The sequence below is a fragment of the Psittacula echo genome, assembly GCF_963264785.1.
Source record: "Psittacula echo genome assembly, chromosome: 2".
Classification (NCBI taxonomy): Eukaryota; Metazoa; Chordata; class Aves; order Psittaciformes; family Psittacidae; genus Psittacula; species Psittacula echo.
In genome coordinates this window covers 110,784,975-110,807,434 of record NC_137737.1, presented here as the reverse complement: position 1 = coordinate 110,807,434, position 22,460 = coordinate 110,784,975, and the positions used below count along the sequence as shown (strand labels likewise).

Genomic DNA, 22,460 nt, shown 5'->3' with positions numbered 1-22,460 from the left:
TTTGGTCAAGGCTTTGCCTGCCAAGTGCTGACCCACACATGTTCCCAGCTGCCAGCAGTGACTCACTGCAAGCCATGTTTTTTACAAACCAGTTGTGCTTCAGCCATCTCCCCCTTGGAACACATTTTGCTTCAAACAAGGCCTCACACTTCCAAATGATGGAGTCAAAGGCACTTAAGTCGTGGACCTCTGACCATGTCTCATGTCAACAGCACATAGAGGGAGTACTCCGGCCACAATATATTAACACAACTGCTCTTAGACCATGGCTCCTGAAACAAAAACCCCACTGCTGCTTTTATTGCTGCCCACTCCAGGAGGCTGTACAGGAACAGCACTGCGATTTCTGTAGTGCCAGCCAGTAGGCAGGATGGGACTCCTTTCAAAATGACCTTTTATCAAAGGTTCATATAACAGAACTTGGTTCTTGCCTTTGGTTTCCCCTATATTGTGTTCTCTTACCAGTGAGGACGCAAGGCAAAGAGGAAACACCAGCTGGGACAGCAGGCATAACATTTCTGACTGGTCAAGCAGGAGCTTGAACTACTCAGATGCATTTCTGCCTCAAGAACAACCTCTGGTGATTCACTGGAAATGCTGATGCAGCTGGCTAGTGAATTTGGAGTTCTTAAAAGACATGCCTGTCACCTTACTAAATGGAGGAGCTTAGTGCCAGGTGAAGCAGCCAGCACTGCTGAAGGCACATGGCTCCCACTCCCACCAGAGGTTGCTCAGAGGCTGCCTGGAAATGCAGCGAGGACTGCAGAAATGGGAATGCACTGAGTTGGGTTTTCTGAAGGAGGGGGAATAACCCATTTATTTGACAGGCTGAGAAAGTTGGGGCTGTTCAGCCTGGAGAAGAGAATGCTATGTGGAGACCTCATAGCAGCCTTCCAGTATCTGAAGGGGGCCTACAAGGATGCAAGGGAGAGACTCTTCATTAGGGACTGTAGTGATAGGACAAGGGGCAACAGATTAAAACTTAAACAGGGGAAGTTCAGGTTAGATATAAGGAAGAAATTCTTTACTGTGAGGGTGGTGAGGCACTGGAGTGGGTTGCCCAGGAAAGTTGTGAATGCTCCATCCCTGACAGTGTTCAAGGCCAGGTTGGATGAGGCCTTGGGTGGCATGGTTTAGTGTGGGGTGTCCCTGCCCATGGCAGGGGGGTTGGAACTAGATGATCTTAAGGCCCTTTCCAACCCTAACTATTCTATGATTCTATGATTTATGAGTACTCACAGGCAAACAAGCACAAGTGCTGGTGGACGGACGTAGGAAAACCAAGTCAGCCTAGTTCGTCCATGTGCTGCCCCATGATGTTGGGAAAGATGAGGAAGGGTAAATGGGAAGTTCGGGCTCAGAAATAGTATGGAGAAAGAAAGCTTCTTGGATCATTACACTACTGAGTTACACAACTCTCACCAGTGCCAATGCTATGGCTTCATAACCCCCATTCCCCCTTTAGTTGAGGCTCTTCTGCAGATGTCTGTACTGCAAGCATATGGGATACTTCCCTGACCACAATGATGTCTTCATGGAGGAGAAGGGCGTTATGGTTATTTCCTAAGGGTAGAACTACCCTGTCTTTTTTTGTGGTGAAATCTCTTTCTTCTGCCACTGCCAGACTGCTGGCCCTTCTTCCCTCCTGCCACATCACCAAGCACAACAGCACAAGCATTTCTGGAAATGCTCAGACAAACCTTGCATTTCTAAGGGAAGAAATAACTCACACTGGTAGACCACATTACCCAGGAGAAAGAAAGAAATGAAAGCAACATGCAAAAGTCCCATCATGTGCAACACAACAGTGCACTTACTATTGGGATAGTAAGGACAGTGGAGTGCCCGCTCCTTGCTAAAACCTTTCACAGTTCACCGCAAGAGCATGCTGACCAGGGATAGCTAGGTAGTAGGCAACACAGAGGAAAGCTATTTTTGTAGGTGTTAATGAATCCAGCTGGAGATGACAGAAATGAACAGTTCACATTTCTTCTTATTTCTCAAGATTACTTTTTTTTTGATGTTCCAGGGCCTAATAAAAAAAATATATATAAAAAATGAAGGAAAAAGCCCTGTGTGCAGCCTTATGGGAGGACTTTCCAAGCCACAGATGCTGGCTCTGTGGTTGGCTGATCTATCCAAAATAAAGCTCAACAGCAGGGAGCGGAGGAGTAGTTCAGGGGGTAGAAGAGGTCATGCGAATGTGCTCCCCACCTCTTGAAGGCTGCATCTCCTTACACTGCCTCCCCCTGCTTAGAAGGGATTGTTGACTTATTTTTCATTTTCAGCCTGCCTTTCCTATCCGTTTGCCAAGTGGGGCTGTTCAAAGTGGCTCTTGTTGCAGCCACTTTCCCAGGAGGGAAAAAATAAGGTGAACTTTTATCCTGACACCTTACAGTTGAAAAGGCAGCTAGCAGCTTGGATGATGAGACCCCTTGGCTGCTCCAAGACAGAGTCGGTGCTGTGGGAGCTCGAGGACACCATGTCACCTCCCTGTGCTTGTAGGGATAGCAGTTAGCCTGCCTTGGGTAGAGACTGAAATGTTACCTGAGGGAAAGAGCACAGGAGCCTTGAAAAGAGGATTCTCTAAGGCTGCTGACCCCTGTACACAGATGTACTTCTTCACACAAAAAAGGGAAAGAAAGTGGGAAAAGGAAAGAAAGAGACTGACCTCATTTCAATAATTTTTGACACCACAATACATTCATATCATATACTTCTTTTTTGAGAGGGGTGAACAGCATATCTCCTGTCACAGCTGGCAGTACAGCTTCTATGAGTCTACAAGAGGTCCCATGCCACCGCTACTGGGAAAACCTACAAACCCCACTGCACATTGGTCTGTGGGCCGAAGGAAAGCTCATCTGGGCAAGGGACATGGGAGAGGTGTGGACCCTTTTTAGCAGCCAGCACATTAATTTCTGTTCAGGTATGGGCTTCAGGTTTGTAATGCTAGCGATCAAATAACGAAACCAACCACTTGCTTCTGATCAGGGCTATTGCTGAAGTGTGTGTTCGCCAAGAAAATAAACCAAGTCTAAGAATCACACCTTCCACTGGGCAGATATTAGACTGAAGTGGGTAACAGGACTGTACCTGCATGTTTGATGCTGCCAGCAAGAGAGGTTTTCATAGCAAGTGTTTGGCTTACCCTAAGCACTATGCAATAGCAAGCAGAAAGGTCTGCTGCCACTTACCAAACCTCTTGTAGCCGAAGGACTGTACCTCCTCCTCCTCTGCAAAATCGTCTGGAGAAAAAAGAAAGACAAGAACAGATTATTACTACTACCACTGGAAAAAGATGGGAAGTTTTTACAGGGTCAAATTCATAAATTAATGTACTTGTAAGTTTAACTGACTTGTAAGGCACGTTACTGATCTTCCCCTCCACCGCCCATATCCCACCTCTGTCCCTGAGTAGAAAAGGCAGTTCAGAGCCTTTCCCCCAAATGGTGTCCTCAACAAAAATCCAGACTACAAATGGTTTATCAGCTGGCACCTACCCCGAGGCCTGCTTGTCCACCTAAGTACACATCAGAGCAGACATGCCTCTTATCACAACCATGGCCACAATTGTTACAAGCATGCTGCTTGGGCAGGCTCATCTGGAGCACGGCACTTGCTCCAGCCCACTGCCTATGCCATCCAGGCAGTTGGGCTCTGGTTATACATGCACAAGCTGGGTTGCCTGCACAAAGTGCTATGCATAGCTATGCTGAGTAATGAATGAGAGGAGTCAGAGGCAATGGCTGTCTGTCCATTCACCACCTCCCATGGGTGCTAGCTTGGCCTGAAGAGTCATGATCCAATAAAAAATTGGAAACAGAACTGATAACCTCAAGCAGATGAGAAAAAAAACCACCCTTTAAGCCCTTCTGTTCTTATCTTCACCAGCCAGCAAGCAGTAAAATGCTAATAATCTCAGGGGTTTTTTGGGGTTTTTTTTTGTCAGAAGCTTAATTTCTCTCCAGTTCTTTCCAGCAGCAACGGAAAAGGCTGGCATCAGCAGAAGAAACACACCCATGACTTCTCTAAAAGGATATGTTTGTGTTCGTGTGTTCAGCTGCTTTCTACCAACACAACTCCTCTTTCTGCTGAGTCGGGAAGGCAAGAGCACTGCCTCGTCACCAGCACCAGCCTTTGCACCAGGAGACCAACTGCCAGGGAGGGCAGCACAGCCCAGGCTGCTCATCTCCTGCTTCCCTATTTCCCAGGGAGAGCAGAGGAGACCCATTCCCCCTCCTCCAAGCACCATTCCAAGCTGGGGGAAGACTCTGCAAGGCTCTTTTAAATGGGACCTAGGACACAGCTTCCCAAACTGTGGCCGGTGGTTTGCAGCCCAGTGCTGCACTGGGGAACCACATTGTCTTGCCACGTTTCTGAGCAGAAGGGTGCAGGCAAGCCTGCCTCCACACTGTGAAAAATCACCCACCACCATGAGCTGACAGCAATCGCCACTCTCCAAAACCCAGGCTGTTGTTTTCATCGCAGCAGAGGGGAGACAGATGTAACACCCTGGGGAGCTTCAGTGATGCTTACTATCTTCCAGCATGGGATGCTGAGGAAGCCTACTCGCAACCTCTCCATCCAAGGCCTGTCCCTGACATGAGGTGTGAAGGGAACAGCTCAAAGCCAGTCAAGAGCTTCACCAGAAGGAACATTCAGTGAGCATCAGTGGAAAAGGAAGCTCAAAGCAGATAAACAGACATGGTGGAGTGAGAGGTTGGTGTTCAGTTAGACCTTTACTGTCCACAGACTTACTGCATCTTGAGACTGGGCTAACTAGTGCGACAGCTAACTTGGGCCAAACCAAAGCCTTGGGGGGATGAATCTGATGGTGAAATAAAGGCATGGTACACATCCAGACCCAAATCATTTGAGTGTATGTCCAGCAAGAAATCTAACCTCCACCTCCTTCTGAGCTGCAAGGTGCCATGCGCAGAAGCCCGAGGGAGACATTTCCTGAAGCAACAAAGAAGTCCATGAAATGCATAATTTTGCAGAATGACAGCCTTTAATCAGACAGCACTTTTGATAAAATAGCTCAAAACTCACGTTCCTCCCCAGGTAAAATGTTTTGTTCACTGCCAGAGGCACTCCTGTCCATATCTTAGGCTACACCCCCAAGTTCAGATGTGCATTTAAGGAAAGGAAGAACCTTTTTGAAAGGAAGAACCTTTTCATAAGGAAGAACCAATGGACACTCTTTAGGCAAAACAAACACATTCTGATTTTGAAGGCAGAAAGAAACCTTTAAAAAAACAAACCCAACAAACGCTCACAATTGTTCCAAATGTTATCTGAACTCAAGGTCACCCAACAAAACATGACAAACACTAATAAGCCATAAACAGTCAACCTCCAAGCTTCTTATCCCAGTATTGAACTACTCAGGAAAGATCTTCCCCTCTTGTACAAAAGATAAAACACTGCACAAAAAAGATACCAGCTCCAGAGCCCTCAGCTTCCTGCCCTCTTCTGCTATCAGGGCTGTAACACAATCACCTCCTTTGTTTCTCAGAAGCATAACCTGGTTTATCCAATCCATATCTGACATACACAGCCAGGCTGTTTAAATCATGTGGCTTAATCCTATGTCACATCTTCAAGACCTTCCTCCCAGGCTGCCAGACTCTTCCCTGTTGTTTAGTTTTTCATGCTTAGCCCAACATTATTGCCCTGGCCATGCATTAGAACTGTAGAATCATAGAATGGTTAAGGTTGGAAAGGACCTTAGGATCATCTAGTTCTAACCCCCCTGCCATGGGCAGGGACACCTCACACTAAATCATGTCACCCAAGTTTATTATAATGTTTTTGTTTCTTTGGACTTTTTATATTTGCAACATATTATATACGTTTCATACACATATATACAATACACATTTACATATACACTTGCATACTTTCTAAATATATATATTTAGATATGTATATATATATACACTTTCTAATGTTTGCAACAGTGCATGGCCTGCCTGCTAGGGTGATTTTTCTTTTTTCTTCAGCTTTGAATACTTTATGATTATTCATTAATCTCCCAATTTTGAAGAGTGCTTGTGGCACTTGGAACAAAGAAGTGGAGATGGACAAGGACAGTTTTGTCACTTGGTGACCTAGCTCTTTGCTTACTAAAATCTGAAACAGAGAAAACCTTTTTAGCCCTTGTGTGTTGATGTAGCAACAAGCAGCAATGTATTTAGAAGAAGCCTATTAAAGTTATTTAACAGACTAAGCTCAGTGGTCTTTCAGTCACAGCTGCCACTAGGCACTTGGATCAAATCATGTTTTACAATACAAACTGTAATGTAATGATTATAAGGAAAATAAAGATGGGAGGAATAAATTAATAAACCAAGGTTAGACTAAATGTTCAGAAATTAACAGCAGTGTATCCTTTGGAAAAAGAGACCTGGACGGGTTGAAAGTCCTGCTTCAAAAGAAAATTGTGTTTGAAATATTAAAAAAGAAGTTGACAAACAAGTCTATAAATTTGAGCCCCAAGGCAAAGCCATGTGCCCCAGACGGCTCCTCCCATATCTTCCGGGCAGCACTGTGCTCACTGGAGGCAGCAGAAACTTGGCCCTCTGCTCCCTGTTCCAGTGCTAGAAATATCAAGGTTTTGTCACAGATTTTACAAAAAATCTCAAAGCTTCCTGAAATCTTTGAATTGGGAAAATACACGAGAACCTACATTTGCGTTGTAAAGGGAACAGCTTTTCTAGAGGAAACTATGAAAATGTGGTCTGTGACGAATTACAGAGGTTAAGAAAATACATGCCAAGTAGGAAAGCAAATAGTAAGAAAACATCCAGCATGTTTTATGCCTTATGCTTTTAAAGGCAGTATCAGAAATTGGCGTGGAAAAAATACACGAGTTTTGAGCACCAGTGGCTGATATTACAGAAGAAGATCCTGCATTTTTATGTCAGTGGTGCCCATACACCTGAGTGTGGCTGCAACTGGTGTAAGAGGGTTTGTTTGACATTGTGAGATGCATAGGTTAGAAATATTTTTCTTTAGTTTAAATCTGGCCCTTCCTGGTTACAGAGAGGACTGGAATGAATGCAGTATTTCCATTACATACATATACATTTAATATATAGGCAAGGCTTATTTTCCTGGGTGAAAAATACGAAAGGCAGATTCCTCATTGAAACAGACGATAAAGCAGATGTCCCAGACAGAAGAATTAACTCTTTAGTACTGGGAAGACCAGACACAGTTTAGTTACAAGCTGCTCTACCAAGCTCCTAGCTGTGAGCTGAAAGAGAATCCAGAATAAGAAAGATGAAGAAACATGAAAAGCTGGTTAAAATGTGATTTCTTGTTACACTGACTTCTATTGAGCTCTGGCAGAAAGAAGGTCCATAAAAAAGGTGAACTTTGGGCAGAACAGAAACATATGTGAGCAACCAATTGTATTTAACTGTGTAGGGGAAGGACCACCAGAGAGCTCCTGTTTCATCAGGTTTACAAGAGTCTCCTTGGAGGCTACAACAGATTGTCACGCAGAGCTTACAGCAAACCACTAAAAATAAGTGGCTTGCTGTAGCTGAGCAGCAGTACATCAAATATTTTAGGGAGTCAGTATAAAGCAAGAGCTCTGGTAAAAAAAAACACCCCAATCTTTGAGATATTTGGGCTATATTCACACCCAACCAAGTAACAATGCCAAATTCTGCTTGCCCTATAGTTATGAATTATTACTGCAACACCTCTAATAAATACAGATGTAGAGTTAAATAAGTTACAGTAAAACGCTTCAAGGGAGTGGAAATTCAAAAAAGCAGTTCAGCTGGGGATTAACACAGCAAACAGAGGGAATTCATTTAATCTAAAACAAATTAGACTCTCATTTGATTAATTTGCTAGAGGCAAAGCAAAAATCTATGGAGTAGAACTGTGTAATTTCTAGTTCTTGTTCTTAAATCTTAAATAAATTAATCATGGACCACTTACGAGTCACTCCGAGGTCAAGTAAGAAAGAGCTGGCTTGGAGCCAGAAAGGATGCCAAATCTGCCCCGGGACTATATGGGGCCTATAACCACCGCATCACTCAGTCCTGTTGCGGGAATAGCACCATATCTGAGGAGCCTTTGGTGCAAGGTGAATTTAGGGAAATTGTTTCCATTTTATCCCCTTCCTTTTGTGGGTGTCAGTGTTGGCATACACAAGGTGTTACATAAAGCCGCTAATGTACGTGTTCAGGTGTCACCTTTTAACAGTACACCCCGCTCAGCCATTTAAAGAGGATTAACTAATGAAGCAAACAAGACCTCAGAACCATTAGAGATGCTGGGTTGTATGATGGCTGCAGACACACACTATCCAATCATTTCTGTAACTTTCACGTGCACTAAAGATGGGTTCAAAATCTGCTTAAAGACTGTTTGAAGTGTTGAATTAAGAAAAGACACCAATATTCTACACTATATTTAAAAATCTGGGCAAATCTATTTCAGGAGAGAATGAGGCATCTGGGCTGAAAATCGTCATACCGAGGTTCAAGTCGGATTTTAGAAGTTCCTTTATAATCCTTTGGAAAATTCGATTTACAGTACATTAGAACTTACCCCTAAGTACCACGCTGGGAACTCAGGACTATAAGATTAATTTGTAGTAACAATGATATCCAGTGTGAGAGTTTCCTTTAAAATAAATCTCCCAAAGAGCTTTAATAGCTGGGGCCCTGCCTTTCCCACTGACTTAATGGGAACTACATAGTTATATCCCAGTGCAACTATGTAAAATTAATTTTATTATCAAAACCAGATTTTGGGGGTTTTTTTGGTACAATTTGGAAAGAAACTGTGCCCATTATTTGAAAATGGTGATACACTCCTCTCTTTAACCCATAAACCAGCATGGATGCAGAACTCTGCTCCGAACCACAAGTGCATCTCCATGAGGGACTGCTTGCAGTGTCCAAAAGCTACTTCTGCTCTCTCTCCATCTCAGCCTTCTCATGGAAAGGCAAAATTTATCCACTTGTGAGGTTTCTGTAATATTAACAACTGTTCAGACAGATGAGAACAGTGAACACACCAATATCTTTCTCAAATCACATTTCAAAAGCTTTTTGAGCAGCAACCAGATTTATATGCATTTCTGGTCACTATTAACTGGGTCTACATTCAGAGTACTGACCTAGAGGTGAAACTGAGCCAGCAGAAGCACAGCAAGCAGCTGCGGCCTTCAGATGTTGATGATTTCATCAGTCTAATTGGTTTCCACTGGTTTTCACAGCTTTTATTCTGGACAGTCTCCTGCTTATACCAACGGGCCGCTCATTCCCCTCTCTCTTCACAGATGCTTTGTTTCACTTTTCTTCTTCTTCTGCCTTTCTCTGCTACTTTTTGCTTGTAGCCCCTTTTCATATTCAACTCTTTCTCCCTAAATCAATTTTGATGAGCCCTCGTAAAAACCTACCCCACACTTAAAACGGTTCCCAATTGACAAGGTCCCAAGCTGACACATCATGCTCACAGCATCACTGTTGTTGGCTGTATAGTGCCCATATTTTCCACCCAGTCCTTTGTCCAACTTCTCACATAGTACACTCCTTCAAATGGGGCTTACATGGATCCTGCATTTCCAGAGTACCTAGTCTTTAGGGGTATTGTGGCAGAGGTTCAGCTGAGGCAGTCCTGGAAGACAGCCCACCTCCCCACATCCCAAAACATCCTTCGGGATTTCATCTGAGCCTGGATTCTGGCAACAAGACTAAGGTTTTTCCCCACCTCTGTCCTTCAGGCAGCTCATCTGGGAATTTGTCTATTTTCAGTATCACAAGAAAGCAAGGAGCAAGGTCCCAGATCAGAGATCTTCTCTTGACACATTAGCTAGGACTTGGATTGTGTCTCTCATCACCTAATCATGCATAAACCAAACAAAACATGATAAATGGGTGCATTGTAATACTGGGGTCTCGAACTATTCCCCCACTGCTATGTCTGAAAAATGTGAGAGCTCACATTAAGAATAAAACAAAAAAGAAGACAGAAGATTAAGAAATTCAGAGGTATAAGAACTATTACTCCGGTTTTGCTTTTCAGGCTCAAAATGAAAATAGTACATAGGTGTTTCTTAGCCTGTCAGCACTGCAGACCATTGCTACAGTACTGGGGTCAGGACCAGCTGCATGGTGCAGAGGGTCGACCTTAGAAGTTAAAAGTTTAAATCATATCATATTTCATTGTAATGATTTAAGAGCAAACAGATCTGTTCTCATTAGTGCACTGAAAAATTGTGCCCCCCTGTCTGTATGTCAGAGGAGGCAATTAACAGCAGCATTAAAATGGCATACACATTCCTAACAACACACGTCTCTATTACCTCCCATAACTCATTCACTTGGTTCCCCAGTGACATCGCAGTCTTCACCTCAAATTTATGCACCAAAAGGGACTGCAGTTTTAGGTGGAAGCAGTCAAGACTCTGAAGACAATTCATCTTAAGCTGGTCCCTCACTTGTACAGACCACACTCACATTATTCGGAGGATCAGGTTCACTTTCAGTGCCTGGTGAAAAGCGTCTTCATTTTGCTTTCCAAGGGGGAAGGCTGGAAGGAGGGAATCTCTGTTCTGACACACAGAACCTCAGGATAAGGAATGTTTTGTGAAGCTGAAGATAACTGGGCACACATCCTTCACAGCACTGAACTGCTTTCATCCTTGACATTTCCTCTAGTTCTCTTTCTTTATTTTACTTCCTTTCCTCTGCAAGGCCTTACCAGCTCTCTCTCTCTGCAAGATCACCTTTCCCTCCTTATCCTAGCAGGCAAAGGTGTTTGCACCTCTCAGCACAATGGTCTTCGAGTGCAGATCTAAGCAAACTGCTCAGTGATGGTGACTGAAAAGGGCTCTCAGCTGCAGCAAAGTCAGTCTGGAATAAATTTATGCTACCCAAAGCAGCAGAATAGCGAGCCACAGGAGATTTTAAACAACTCTCTTCTTCACAGGGACAAGCTTGCTCATGCTATTCTTAGTCCAACATGGATGGTTAAGGTAGAATACTGCAAGTGAAGAAGTGATTACTGAAAATATTCCTGTCATAACTAGCTTATAGGCTAATTCTGTTCAATATCCATTGTAGTGGTACCGTAATATTTCTATCTGTGAAATAATGGATTTCTCTTCACAAATTCTAACACTCTGCTTTTCTCTATACTCTTAATAAAAATCTCCTTTGACACATGCTTGCTTGATCCTCTTTCTCATCCATTTGTGCTAGCAACCAATTCAGGCTTAAAATCCTCTGTACTACCAACCAATTCAGGATACACACTGACTGTATAGTAGCATTGCTTGGGATTTGTTCTGCATTGTATCACACATTTATTATAACTGCTCATGCCTTTGAACTTCTGCGGTAGGGTCCTGTGACATGTCCAACACACACCACTCGGAGCTCCTGCATATGTTTCATGTTTACGTCACTATATTCATACAAGCTCTGTTACAACTGGCATAAGTAAAGGTTACTGGATCACTCCGCTTCTAATCTTTGGTTTTCAGATGCTTTCTGGCTTCTGCAAAATGCTCAGGACTGGATTTTTTCGAAACCTGCAGTTTGAAGCTTCTGTCCAGGAAAGAGCTATTTGCAGATGCCTGTGCATTTGATTTTGTGCAAGTGAAGATTACAGAGAAAGATCTTTTCTCCTGTATTAGGAAATTAGAACATTTATTCCTTTATACTGTAAAAATAACAGTGGCATCAGAACAGAGGAAAGACAAAACCTGTCAATAATGTAAACATCATATAAATAGATTATTTGTTTTAAATTTTCTAGGCAGCTCAGAAAGAGCAACTGAATTTCCATGTGCCCTCAGCTCTTCCAAATGGAAGCTCTACCTGCAGACTGCATCCGAGCTCCAGGTTAAAACATAGAAGGAATGATTTCCAGATATAAGGAAGAAGTGTTTTGCGATTAGTGTGGTGAAAGACTGGCACAGGTTGCCCAGAGAGGTCGTAGATGCCTCATCCCTGGAACCATTTAAGGTCAGGTTGGATGCGGCTATGAGCAACCTGATCTAGTTGAAGATGTCCCTGCTCGTTGCAGGGGGGTTAGATTAGATGACCTTCAAAGGTTCCTTCCAACACAAACTATTCTATGAAATACAGGCTGATGTGCCATTAATTGTCTGTTAAAGTGTGCACTGTATAAGGAAAACTTGAGGTAAAGTTAGCTGGCACATCCAATGAAAGCTCAATGTACTCTATGTACTGAAAACTGTGTGCAGAGAGCATATGGCGCTTTTGAGGCAAACTGGTCGACACTAAGCTAGGCATCCAGACTAGACCACTCCTGAGGCAAGGGCTGGCTTCACCACTTTCAGTGGAACACAACAAAGGCTGAACCTGTCCCACTGTTTCACTCCATGTGTCTTTTTTTTAAGTGAGAGGAACTGCACAGGACTGGGTATTTAGTCACATTCCAGTTTTCAAGCACATGACACCAGATGTTTGTCCTCCAGCACCATCGTTATACAAGTGGTACATAGCAACTGGAGGAACGAGGAGGAGGAAGAGTGGGAAGAAGCAGCTGAGCGACCTTGGGTATCATAATTAAGAGCTTCTCTGTCATCCTGGAGCAAAAGTCCCGAAATGACCACCTTGACTTTGTCACTGCCTGATCTGGGGCAGTAGTATTAAGTCATTATCCAAACAATATCCACGTTTCAGATGAAAATAGTTATGACCAGTACTGCCATGACAGTAGTGATTACAGATACAGTTTGCAATAATAATTACAAAATATATCACAGATATACAGAAAGCAGTTCTCAGTCTTAACAACTCTTGTCCCTGTCTTAAATTAGGGCCAGTGCTTTTGAACATGTGGTGGTGTTTGACTATGAGGAAGCTGTTTTCACTTGTTTCCCAGGCAACAAACACTCATTCATACCCCAATAAATAACTGTAACTTAGAAGTATCATTTGATAAAGATACATCTGACCCAAAAGCAGTCAAGTCTCTTTGTAAATCACATGAATTATTACTAGAGTATCACAAAGTTTGTGAGCTCAGTGTAGTTTGCTGGAAATAAAACTGCCAGCATATTAAACATAAACTTCAATTTGTTTTACTGATTTAAAACATAACACATTATGAATTCCAGCAATGGAAAATATAATTTATTCCTTACAGATATTTAGTGATGTAATTATTTAGATATTCCTCCATTCTCCAGAGAGGGTAGATACAGAGACAGCTGCAATCAACAGATCATTCTGATGTTATTGAGAAAAATGCGTAACTACACCAAGTCCTACAATTACTACCACCATCAAGTTTAAAGAGAAACTATGAAAAAACAAGTCTGTACCCAGAAAAGGAAAGCACAGAGTAAAAATTTGGTTTGGCTCTCTGATTTCCATAACACTGGCAATGGCACTTGATGTGATGTTTTGTTCGAAGTTTCTCTTTCCTCTTGCTATTAACACAGTCATCTAAGAGTTCTTCTTTGCATGTTTTATTACTGATTTCTGTAACTCTGCAGGGAAAAGAAATAAGATGGCTGTGATTGCTCTTAGGGGAACTGAATAGTGACGGCTAGAAACCAGCATGAAGCATCTCCCTCTCTCTAGAGTGCAAGGCACCAGCATGTGCTCCCAGCAGGAGTAACATCTTCCCTCCAAATGCCGCTTCCCTGCTCTGCAAAGAGGTGGAACGGAAGGAGACGCAAGTTACCTTATATCTTACTGCTGTCCTTGGATCTTTGCATCCCGCCTCCCCCCAAAACCAGGGCAGCCTCAGCCCTAGCAAAAACAGAACTTAAGGCTTTTGGTGATAACATGCAGCGGTTGTATTATTGGATCCCCATTGTTTTGGTTTGTTCCTGCCATTACACTTATGCTGATAACGACAAGCTGATGACAAAACTTTTGGCACAAGTACCCTATAAATAAAAAACGTTGTAAATACATTATTTTTAATATGTTGCATGGCCCTGTAGAGACACTGTGTCACAGTGCCAGGAGTAACTTACATAGCGTGTGTGGGCTTGCAAAAATAACCCCCCCAAAAAGCTTCCCCTCCCTTCAGGCAGCTATTCTGGCAAGTGAATAAATAATCACATCATTTGGTTTCCTGGGCTCTGGAAACTAAGTGTAACTATCATGATGTTTACTGGCCTCCTGGCATCTGGAATCAAACTCTGCAATCCAAGCACAGGCACACGGGTGCCCAAAAGCAATTTTCTTACACACATGGGTTTTTTCCTTCCACCCTTTGAGTTTATTTTTACCTCTGAAGAAAAACTAGATGCAACTCTCACAAACTCCCAACTACTTCCTAAACTTTCCATTATGTCCTTTGATGTTTTCGTTGTAAGTATTCCCCAGCGTGTAAAGGCTCTGCCTCTTGCTGTAACACTATCAATTTTTATAACCAGGAGGCTGTCTTGCAACCCCCCATATACATCTTTACTACGTTACAGTCTACCAATTTGGCATCTGCTCCTTTATTTGATTTTAAAAGTGCATAATACCACTCAGTCACAACTTTGCAGGATCCGGTCAACCAGTAGAAGTGGCATGTTTCATGCATTTAAAACTAAAAAAAGGGGGGGGGGCAAAGAAAAAGGAAAGGAAACAAAGTTTCAGTTTTAACAGATGCAAAGCAAAGACCAAATATTTTCCAGTCGGTGGCTGTTGAGGAGAAATATGCCAAATACATTTCACAAGCCAGTTAAGCCTCTACTGGCACCTAATCACTGCCAGATGTTTAGAAGCAACACCAAGAACATCGCAAAGCATTGCAAAATATAAACAAATAAATTAGGAAAAAATAAAAGTCTTCTTCTGGGAGGGGGAAGAGAGAGAGGGAAGCGGGGTGCTGAGAGAAAACGTGCTGTTGAGAGCACACATGACAGGGCACACACAGGGACACCCCAGCTCCCCGGACCGGACCGACCAGCACAAGCCAAACCCAAGGCGAAACCCGCGCGCTGCCTCTCCGGGTATCGGCTGCCTGCGCCCTGCAGGTGTTCTGCCCGCAACCTCCCCGCACCGTGCCCTGCCCGTACCCTACCCACATGCTGCCCTGCCTTCACCCTGCCCGAATCTTGCAGCAGCCTGTTCACATGGTGCGCTACCTTCATCCTGCCCGCACCCTACAGTCCCTACCTGCACCCTACCTTCACCCTACAGACCCTGCCTGCGCCCTGCCCGCCGCCTGCTCCATGCCTGCACGCCCTTCCAGCATCCTGCCCGCACGCAGCCCTGCCGCTGCCCGGTGCCGGCGGCGCACGTGTGCGGGCAGCAGAGCGGGCGCCCGGCTCCCGTCCCTACCTTTCATCTTGGCGCCGGGGCGGGTCACATAGGACGGACGGGGAGCGGCGGGGGCTGCCGCCGGGAGCGGCGGGCTGGCGGGCGGGCAGCGCTCCCTGCCTATTGCCGGGCCATGCCGGAGGCCGGGCGCGCCCCGCCGCAGGCCCTGCTGAGCAGCCCCGGCCGCTACCGCTGCCGCTCGTCGTCGCTCCTCGGCAGCCGGCGGCACCGCGCTCTCGCCGCCAGCCCCGAGCGGCCCTGCCCGGCCCCGCCTCCCTCCCTCCGCCCCGGGGAAGGGGCCGCGGCCGGGGCCGGCCGGGGGGGGGCGGGCCCGGGGCTTCGCCGGCGGCTGGGGATGGGGACGTCGCACCCCGCTCCGCAGCGCCCCGCGGAACCGTGGGTTGCCCGTGGTGGTGGGCCGTGGGCAGCAGGGGTTGTCTGTGGGGGGCAGCTCAGCACTGGACTTACAGGGCACCCACCGGGGACCGGCGAGCTCGAGTGGGAAGTGGCGATGTCAGGTCCCTCCCTGCCCTCCTCACGCGCGTGGCAGGCACCTGCGGGTGTTTGAGTCAAACCACCGTGCTGAGCGTCGCCCTATGCAGGCATGCCACGGCTCCCCGGACAAGAGGTCCCGGAGCTGTGGGTGCCCATTTGTCAGTTGGGAAGAGACTGCGGGACGTGCAAAATTCACCCTAGTGTTGAACGAAGTGCCACAAGAAGTCCTGTTGGATTCAATGGGATTGGGCGCAGTGCCTGCACTGAAGAATGTGTGTAAATATTTGGGGGATTAGGGATATACAGGCCAGTCATCTTTTATTTCTCTAGTTCTGGATGTTGCCAGGGATAATGGATCGTTTCCAAGCTCCCATTTTCCTATAAGGCTTGCTTTCATTTTCTGCAATCTACCCATTTTTAGGGCATTAAAGACAGTGATAAGTATTTATGATCCAGCTTCAACTATTAACATAGTGCTGATGAAACAGAGCTCATGCAACATGCGCTGGTTTGTTCGGGGGATGAACAAAGTAGCGGACCCACCACAAAGCCTTCCCTGTCGCAGAGAAGAGGTGTGAATGTGGGAATGCCCAAAGAAATGATACTACATGGTCTTTTCAGAGAGCTTATGGATCTGATAAGTACCATAGTGTACCAGAAAGGTCATGGCACAGTTTACAGCATTAGTTTACAGCATTATTTAACACCAGGTCAAAAAGTATTGGAAACCAAGCACGATCTCACCTGAGTGACGAATGGAGAATTAAATCCACAAAAACTAACCATTGTAGAGCAAAAATTAAAGAACAGGTTTAGAAATCTAAATTCCTTCTGTTGGTCCAATGACTTGAGTTGACATCTACTTAAGCACATTTCGCTAACTTGGAGGCAGTACCTTCAGTTTGGGATTGCCGAAAATCCTTGAATACCATCTGCAGTAGCCATTTGCTGCTTTAAAGCAGGGCTCATATATCAAAGAGACGTGACTCAGCTTTTAGTTTACCCTCTGGAAGTTGACTGGAATATCTATTTTTGGTACAAGTCGTGAGTAAAACACTGAAATCTGAATACAGTCACCAAGTAGTTACAGGTGTCCTGTAGTGTTGTGTTGGATTAAGACAACAGTTCTTGCAGTGTTTCTCTTAATGTTCACTCAGTTGTGTGATTTACTTTGGATCCTAAGTTAACTTGCAGTTTTCATACGGAAGAATCAGTATCATTCAGTTACCCAAACTGAAAACTATAGACTCCCATTCAAAGCACATGAGAATGTTTCCAAGAAGGAATCTTTTCATTAATTCTCATAGGCTGGATGAAACCAATAATAAAGCTTCATTTCTCAAGAAGAAAAGTACTTATATTTGAAAACACAGTGCAGAAGGACTGCCTTAAAAAAAAAAAAAAAGTAGTCTTGTGACTTTAAAATATCTAATTTAGTGACATAATGGGACACTTTATATGTCTAAAATAAGTTTCTACATTATCTTTTAATTGTGCAAGTTGTTTTCCACATTGAATATTTTATAAATAGGTTATATATTTAGATGGCTGATGAGCTTCTACTCTTCCCATGCCCCATGAGCTCTGCCTGCAGTTACACACACAAGGACACTGGGAATCACCCAGAGACACAACCAGTGGCCTTAAGAGAAATTGCATTCATTTCCTCCAAATTTCATCCCTAGCTACCATGCAGACATGCCAGCAGACTTGGTTTCGGGTAAGAAAAGCAGCCTCTCTCCAGCACCCTCCCCTGCCTGGGTTTCAAATAGATGCTGACCCTGAACAACCAAATCAGGGGCCACTTTCAGACTCGCCCTCTTTTTTTCTGCTTAGGTGAGAGCTCCCCATGAAGTTTGACCTCCCAGAACTTAAATTTCATTTCTTACTACATGGGGCTCAAGAGATATTCCTACTAGGTAGGTAAACCACTGAATGCCTATATATTTAGGATGCAATACAGTACATAATACAGGGTGCAATATGTAACCAGCATTTCCTATTCCTGGGCCTTCACCAGCTTGAACCTTTTATACGCTCTTTTATATCTTTCAAGTTTCGTTTAAAGCTATGGTGAAATATGCCAAACACAATTACACTGCCTCCCGGGTTTAAACCACTGATCTCTGAAAAAGCTTCAAGCACATTTTCATATTCTTTTTATTTTAAGGAAACTTTAGTCTGTGTTCTAGGAAAATCTAATTTTACAGAAACACTTTATTTTAGGGACTTTTTCATTACTCTAGTTGAGGACATAAATTATGAGGCCTATTCTTTCATCCAATAATAATAATAATATAACAACAGCTGACGACCACAACGGGCTGCCTGTCACAAAGTGATCCCACATTGCAGCCAGATTCCGAGTCAGAGAGGGTCTGGAGGATCTAAACAAATCATCCTTGATTAGAAATGTTTACATAATAGCTTAATATGGCTTGTTTATATGGAACTATGACAATTTATTTATCAAATGCTGAAATAAGGTACCCAAGTGAGAGCTTTGCAGTTGCTATGGCATAGAGTGACTTTAAGCACTTACCAGCCACGTGTGTGTTGTTCATTTTTTCCTTGCTACAGTTTTCTCTTGATTAACAGGGAAGTTCACACTCACTTTTACTCTGCAAAATGTGTTCAAATTTGGCAGTAATCCAAAAGAAAAAGGTACAAATTTAATCTCCTTGTATGCACTTCCGAATATATTGCACAGACTTTGCTGAAGTGATCTACAACCAGAGGTAATGTGCATGTTTCCTGTTCATGTTGATTGCACTTCACAATGGACCGTTACCCTCCCCTGTCTCTTTCCCACAGCCTAACCTACAAACTCTCTTCTCTGACCACAAACTCTTTGGCGATTTGGCCAGTCTTGTTGATGCTGGAAGCCTTACTCCACGCACATGGGGGTATGTGTGGCATTCTTCTTTGACTGGCAGCCTTCTCATTGCCTGGGGCCACATGCAATACAAAGGGCAATAATTAAATAAAAAAATCCCCAAAATTGCATGCGTCATTGAGAAGAACTGCATGTGACACGGGAACCATATGTGGAAGATCATTTGTCTCAGCCATTTGGGTTCAATACAAAATGTGCATTTGAAAATTTAGAGTTAAGTATTATAACATATTTTAATGATAAATCCTTTTCTCCACAACAATTTCATATTGTTGTTAATGACCATTTTGGACCTGTGCCCAGAGTGAAGACGTTATCCTTGGATCTGGGTAATGAGTTTGTAAATGATCCTGAACAAATGGTGAAGTTATTTACTAATAATATTGTTAAATCTGCAGATGAGTTTTTTCTTATTCTGGGTAATTAGCATCATAATTTGGAAGTATTTGGTTATATAGATTTGCCTCGGACAAGCAAGGTGAGTTTTTGGTTTTCCTTTCCTACCTTTTGATTAACTGGAAAACTGAAGGAAGGAAATTCTTAAAGCAGCGAAACACCTGGCTGTCTTTTTGGTATGCCAGAATTACTCAAAGACACAGACTTGTTCTAGATACAGTTTGGATATAGATCACGGAAAGGCCCATGCATCAGTTCTCTTGTCTTTAAATTGCTGTGACATTTTTCTTTTAGAAACTGGATTTCTTAGAAGGAAAGCACAAGACAGCTCTAGAAAAGGCTGGACAGTCACATTGTTCTAAATTTAAAGAAAAGCAAAATACTGGAATGTAATTAAAAGTACATCTATTACAAATAACTGCAGATGATATTTAGGAACCATTGCTTCATATTTTTGATATTTGATGAAACACGTCATTATGGATTTTGTTCACATTTTGAACGAAGCGTGATTATTTCCGGTTCAGAAAGTTTGGGAAATTTTATTCTGGCAATTTATAGACCAATTTCCTTGCACAGTATTTTGTCAAATTGCCTAAAAGAATTGTAGCTGTTGTGTCTGCTGCATATTTATACCAATAAAACATTTTACTTTTGTGCTCCAAAATTTTACATAATGAAAAGTAATTCCATTACTGCTGGAGTGCTTAAATGCTGAAGACAGCCAAACCACGACCAAATAAGTGCCAATTTTTATTAGGATGTTTGCAGGAGTAGATTTTTAGGCATTAGTAATAACATTTGCATAATAACAAATAACATTTGTGTGTTTCTTTCAACAAGCACAGTAAAATAATACTGATTTCCTCAGAAATAGTTTCCTATTCCTATTGCCTGAGGTCTATCCAGGTCAGCTGTTCAGCTGGAGTATGTCAGAATGGTATGGGCCAGGGCTGGGTTCACGTTGATGAAAGGAGGTAAAGATCTTGCCGTGTTTTGAGACTGTCCAAATGCCAGTGACAGTTCATCTACCAGTTATCATCAGTGGGAGCCAGCAAGCATGAACAGAGAACTGGGCTCTGTCAGCCTAGAGGAGTGTGCTTCTGCTCTTGTTACATGGCACATGTTTCATCTGGGATTGAGGGACACCCAAGTGTGTTCTGCACGCTCCTATTTGGCTGTGCAACTCCTCCCAGATAGAAGGTGATGCACAGAGGTGTCTCATCTGGCACTAGAGGGAGTGGAAGCTGGTGCAATCTACTTAGACACACACATGGCTAGGTTCAGGTATGTCCTCTCACCAAATTTACTGGTTATGTCAATATAGATCCATATGGCAAGTCCAAATGCATCATACATGGTCTTCCTGAACTCTTGCCTTGCAGTGCAGACCTCAAAGTCAAGCAGGGGCTAAGTGAGTGTGGCTTGTGTACTCTTGGCCACAGGAGAGGAGCATAGCAAGAAAAGCAAACATAAAGAGAGTGCATCCTCCCTACATTAAGTTAACATTATTGCAATGTATTTTGGCTCTTCCGCCTGTGAGTTACACCCACGAGGACTCCCTGATGCTTCAACAAGTGGGTGTAAGTAGGTCCAGGGGAATATTAAATTATAACTCTTCAGCTCTGAATTTGGCCCCCAAAGTACAGAAAAAATCCAACTTTGAAAATCAGGGAACATCATGATTGTAGTTGTATTTTGCTCACTATATAGAACACATCTCTAATTTATGTAAATTAGTTTTTATGGAGAGTGTCGAACCTTTCAAGTTTTGCTTCAGAGGGCAAAATTACAATAAAAGATACCCACTCTAGTAATGCTTTTTAGTCATATTGACTAGATTTGTATAGGTCCCTTGTATATTGCTTCTGAAATTATATTATCTACAGTTGCTTCCGATGCAATATTTCTGTCTTCTTTCCAGTAGATTACAGGACATTAGATATTCACTGAAAATATTATGAAAGCTTTGGAGAGATACTATGTCTTTTTCATTTTGTAAGACTTCATAAATAGCACACACAAATAATTGTGGTCAAAGAATGTTACTGAGGTGGTGAAACTGAGTTAGCAAATGAGAGGAGAAAGATTTCCTATGGGACTGTAACTTACCTGCATATGTTTGGAATTATTGACAAGACATATTTATTCCTACTGATAAAAAGTATTGATATGGATGATAGTTTATAATAGTGTATTAATTTTCCCCCAGTAATTCCATTTATTCAATACAGAGAAGGGATTAAAATAATTTAGTGAGCACACTTTCAATATTTTATCTTCTTTTCATTGTTCCTCTAGGTCCCATTCACCGCAACATTCATGCTCTGCTCTGAAGATAAAATTATTGATTTCCTCTATGCCTGTCGTCAGGGTAGCATTTATGTATTTCATGAAAGTTAATTAAACTTTGCAAGCGATAAGGAATATTATTACCTCCATTTTATAGGACTGAGCCACAGTAAGATTAAAGTTAAAAGCTATCCTCCCATAAGAAGTAACTTGAAGTGCTGTGATTTCTCAGGGCACCCAGTGTTACAGTCAGTGTTTACACTACACACCCAAGGGCATCTTCCACTTTCCACTTTGCAAGCCTGGCTAAAATCTTGGTCACAGCCCCAAAAGACTCAGCTACTCCTGATTCTGCCTTTGCCCTTCTTCTCCCTGCTCTGTATGAAAGCTGCAAAGAGCAATCCTGGCATACTCTGAGCCAAATCCTGCATGTGGACGATTGAGAGATCAGGACATTAGGTGTGCTGCTGATAGCACAAACCCAGTGATCCAGCTACAGTCATACACAGTATTTTACACGCTTGAAGTCTAGATCCCATTGACTTCCATGGCAGGCATGAGTACTCAGCCCTTCTGCAAATGATACCATAGGGCTCCTATCAGGACTGTTGAGATAGTCATTGCTAGTGATAAACTAGGATGAGCTTGATACTGGTAAGGTGCTGGGGTGGGTTGAGGCCAGGCAGTGGCAGCTCAGCCCTCACCCAGTTGCTCCCTCACTTTCCTCTAGATGGACGGGAAGAGAGAATTGGAAGCGTAAAAGTGAGAAAAACTCATGGGTCGAGATGAAGGCAGTTTAATAAGTGAGTGGGGGGTGGAAATAATCCCAAACTGCAAAAGCAATCACTCATCAACTCCCACCAGCAGAATGATGCCCAGCCAGCGTCCAAGCAGCAGCTACTTTGGAAAAAGTATCTGTTTTATTGCTGAGCATGATGTATATAATACGGATTATCTCTCTGGCCACTTCAGGCCAGCTGTCCCCTCCCAACCTCTTGCCTACTCACAGCCTACTCAGTGGGGCAGAACAGTTAGAAACAGAGAAGGCCTTGATGGTGTGCAAGCACTGCTCAGCAACAGCGAAAACATTGGTGTGTTATCAA

General features: G+C 43.4%; 1 protein-coding gene across 1 annotated transcript in view; it reads right to left on the bottom strand.

Annotated features, from left to right (window-relative positions):
• The window catches only part of COLEC12 (collectin subfamily member 12), a gene marked incomplete at its 3' end in the record, with an annotated part of 110,707 nt that extends 95,304 nt beyond the window's left edge, over positions 1-15,403 (bottom strand). Inside the window, exons 1-2 of the mRNA XM_080609698.1 lie at positions 15,300-15,403; positions 3,198-3,248 (exon numbers count right to left, since the gene is read on the bottom strand). Coding sequence (XP_080465824.1) covers positions 3,198-3,248; positions 15,300-15,306 — 58 coding nt within the window. The 5' untranslated portion in view covers positions 15,307-15,403. The remainder of the gene's footprint in view (positions 1-3,197; positions 3,249-15,299) is intronic.
• Between the last annotated feature and the right edge of the window lie 7,057 nt (positions 15,404-22,460).